The sequence below is a fragment of the Megascapheus bottae genome, chromosome 8, assembly GCF_031878675.1.
Source record: "Megascapheus bottae isolate mThoBot1 chromosome 8, mThoBot2.hap1, whole genome shotgun sequence".
NCBI lineage: Eukaryota > Metazoa > Chordata > Mammalia > Rodentia > Geomyidae > Megascapheus > Megascapheus bottae.
This window is the reverse complement of record NC_143516.1, coordinates 67,794,809-67,796,700: the sequence shown is the minus strand read 5'-3', so window position 1 is coordinate 67,796,700 and position 1,892 is coordinate 67,794,809. Positions and strand designations below refer to the sequence as shown.

Sequence of the window (1,892 nt, the reverse complement as noted above, 5' to 3'; positions counted from 1 at the left end):
AAAACTGTGTCCACTTGTGCAAATAATCAATGTCTTATGAAGAGCAATCAGAAGCCCAGGAGGACTTTGAAGGATCCTGATGGGAGGAAGAGGCTTGAGTAAGAGGACCACAGGAAGTGACCTCAGCCTTGACAGAAGACCAAAAAGAGAACTTGGAACTCTGGTCTCCAGGCAGCCACATTCCAGGCCACAACTGGAAAACTCATCCAGAGATAGCAAGGAAAGCGCCATGTTTTCCTGTTGTTGTCCGATTTTTCCCAGCTCTGACTCCAGGAGATCCTGCAGAGAGCGCCTGGTGGACACCTGCAGACACTGGATCAACCCCCGACCCAGACCCCAAGCCCAAGCCAGACCCAGAAGAACATTCTGGCAGTTTATATTGAGAGGCCAGCAGGTGGCACCTGGCAGCCCAGACCAGGACAGCCTGGATGGGGACACTGCTGTGACTCCTCCAAGCCAATCCGGAGTGCCAAGTGTGGTGGCTGCTCAGTGGGCTGTGCCCACTCCACTGGAGATGAAGCTGCGTGGGGCTGAGGCAGCAGCTGGAGAATCAGCATGTGCTCCAGCTGCCATGGGTGCCAGGATGGCCGTGTCCTCCGCATCTCAGATCCCTGAGTCTCCAGCTGGGCTTGAAGAAGAGTCAGCACTGCCATGTACCTACGTGGATCTCTTGGTGGATGTGTACAGAGCTGCAGAGACACACCCAGCCACACCAGAAGCAGCAGCAGAGGAGCCACAGCCTGGGAGAGCAGTTCTACAAGATTTTGTGCATCTGCCTGGAGCAAAGGATGAAGACACCATTCCATCAGAGGCAGACAATGCAGAACCAGCACAGGGCACGGTTGTAGTGCATCTTGACGTGCCTCTGACTCTACCACATGAACAAGAACCACCTGCTCCTGTAGTGGCAGAAGATCCACAGCACTGGGCAGCTGATCTGAACCTGGAGGATTTCTTGTGTATGGGATCTGAATCACATGCTCCTGCTTCTGTGACAGCGGATGACGAGCCACAACCCAGTGCAGCAGACCTGGATCCGTTTGTGGTATCTGACACAGATGCTATTCCACCAGAGGAAGAAGGTGAAGAACGACCCAAAGAAATAACACTTTGGCATCAGGAGGTGTCACTGGCCACCGCTTATGAAGAAAACCCTCTTCCACCAGTGGCAGATGTCTGAAGAGGAAGCCCACAGCATAGCTGGCCTCAATCTTGATGTTGTCTTAGGACAACTGGACTCCAATCTTTGACTGTCCTCGCTGCTCTTGAGAGCCCACATTCCCTACAGCTTTCTTCAATATCGACCCACCTTTACCTGGAGAGGGCAACTTAGCTCCAGCAGATACACCTTAGTGTGCTGCTAAATTAAGACTGGGAAAACAACATTGGGTGTGGAGGTAGAGACTCAAAGTTCCTGAGCTCCATGAGCACCAGCTCAAGCACTTACAGAGAAGTTCTTTTCTTGCCCTAGCAAGTTATTGTTAAATAAATTTTATTTTAATATTATAATAAAATTGTATTGTTTATTCTTTTCAGTTACATATTTTCTTTTGTTTTAGTGGGAGTCATGGGGCCTTGAACTCTGGGCCTGGGCTCTGTCCCTGAACTCTTCAGCTTAAGGCTACCTACTCCTTGAGCCACAGCATCACTTCTGGTTTTCTAGAGATTAATTGGAGATAAGGAGTCTCATGGACTTTAGTGCCCAGGCTGGCTTTGAATCGATCGCAATTCTCAGATCTGAGCCTCCTGTGTGGGCTACATAATTCAGTGGCCAAAACCTTGGCCCTGCTCTAAGAACCGCAAGCTCCATCTGCTGACTGAAGCCCATGGTCCTGAGAGGAGGATGCTCACAGCTTCTCTGTGAAGTGGGTGGGAAGCTCTTGGTGTGCAAG

The 1,892-nt window shown here is 50.7% G+C and overlaps 1 protein-coding gene across 1 annotated transcript; it reads left to right on the top strand.

Moving 5' to 3' along the window:
* The first annotated feature begins 200 nt into the window (after positions 1-200).
* On the top strand, positions 201-1,472 carry LOC150060089 (uncharacterized). Its single transcript, XM_090337732.1, has one exon. It carries the CDS (start codon positions 230-232, stop codon positions 1,178-1,180), a length of 951 nt encoding a protein of 316 aa, XP_090193858.1. The 5' UTR covers positions 201-229; the 3' UTR covers positions 1,181-1,472.
* Positions 1,473-1,892: the final 420 nt, after the last annotated feature.

What these genes read in the sequence shown, in the direction of transcription:
- LOC150060089 (XM_090337732.1), top strand. Translation starts at nt 230, where the DNA reads ATGTTTTCCTGTTGTTGTCCGATTTTTCCCAGCTCTGACTCCAGGAGA.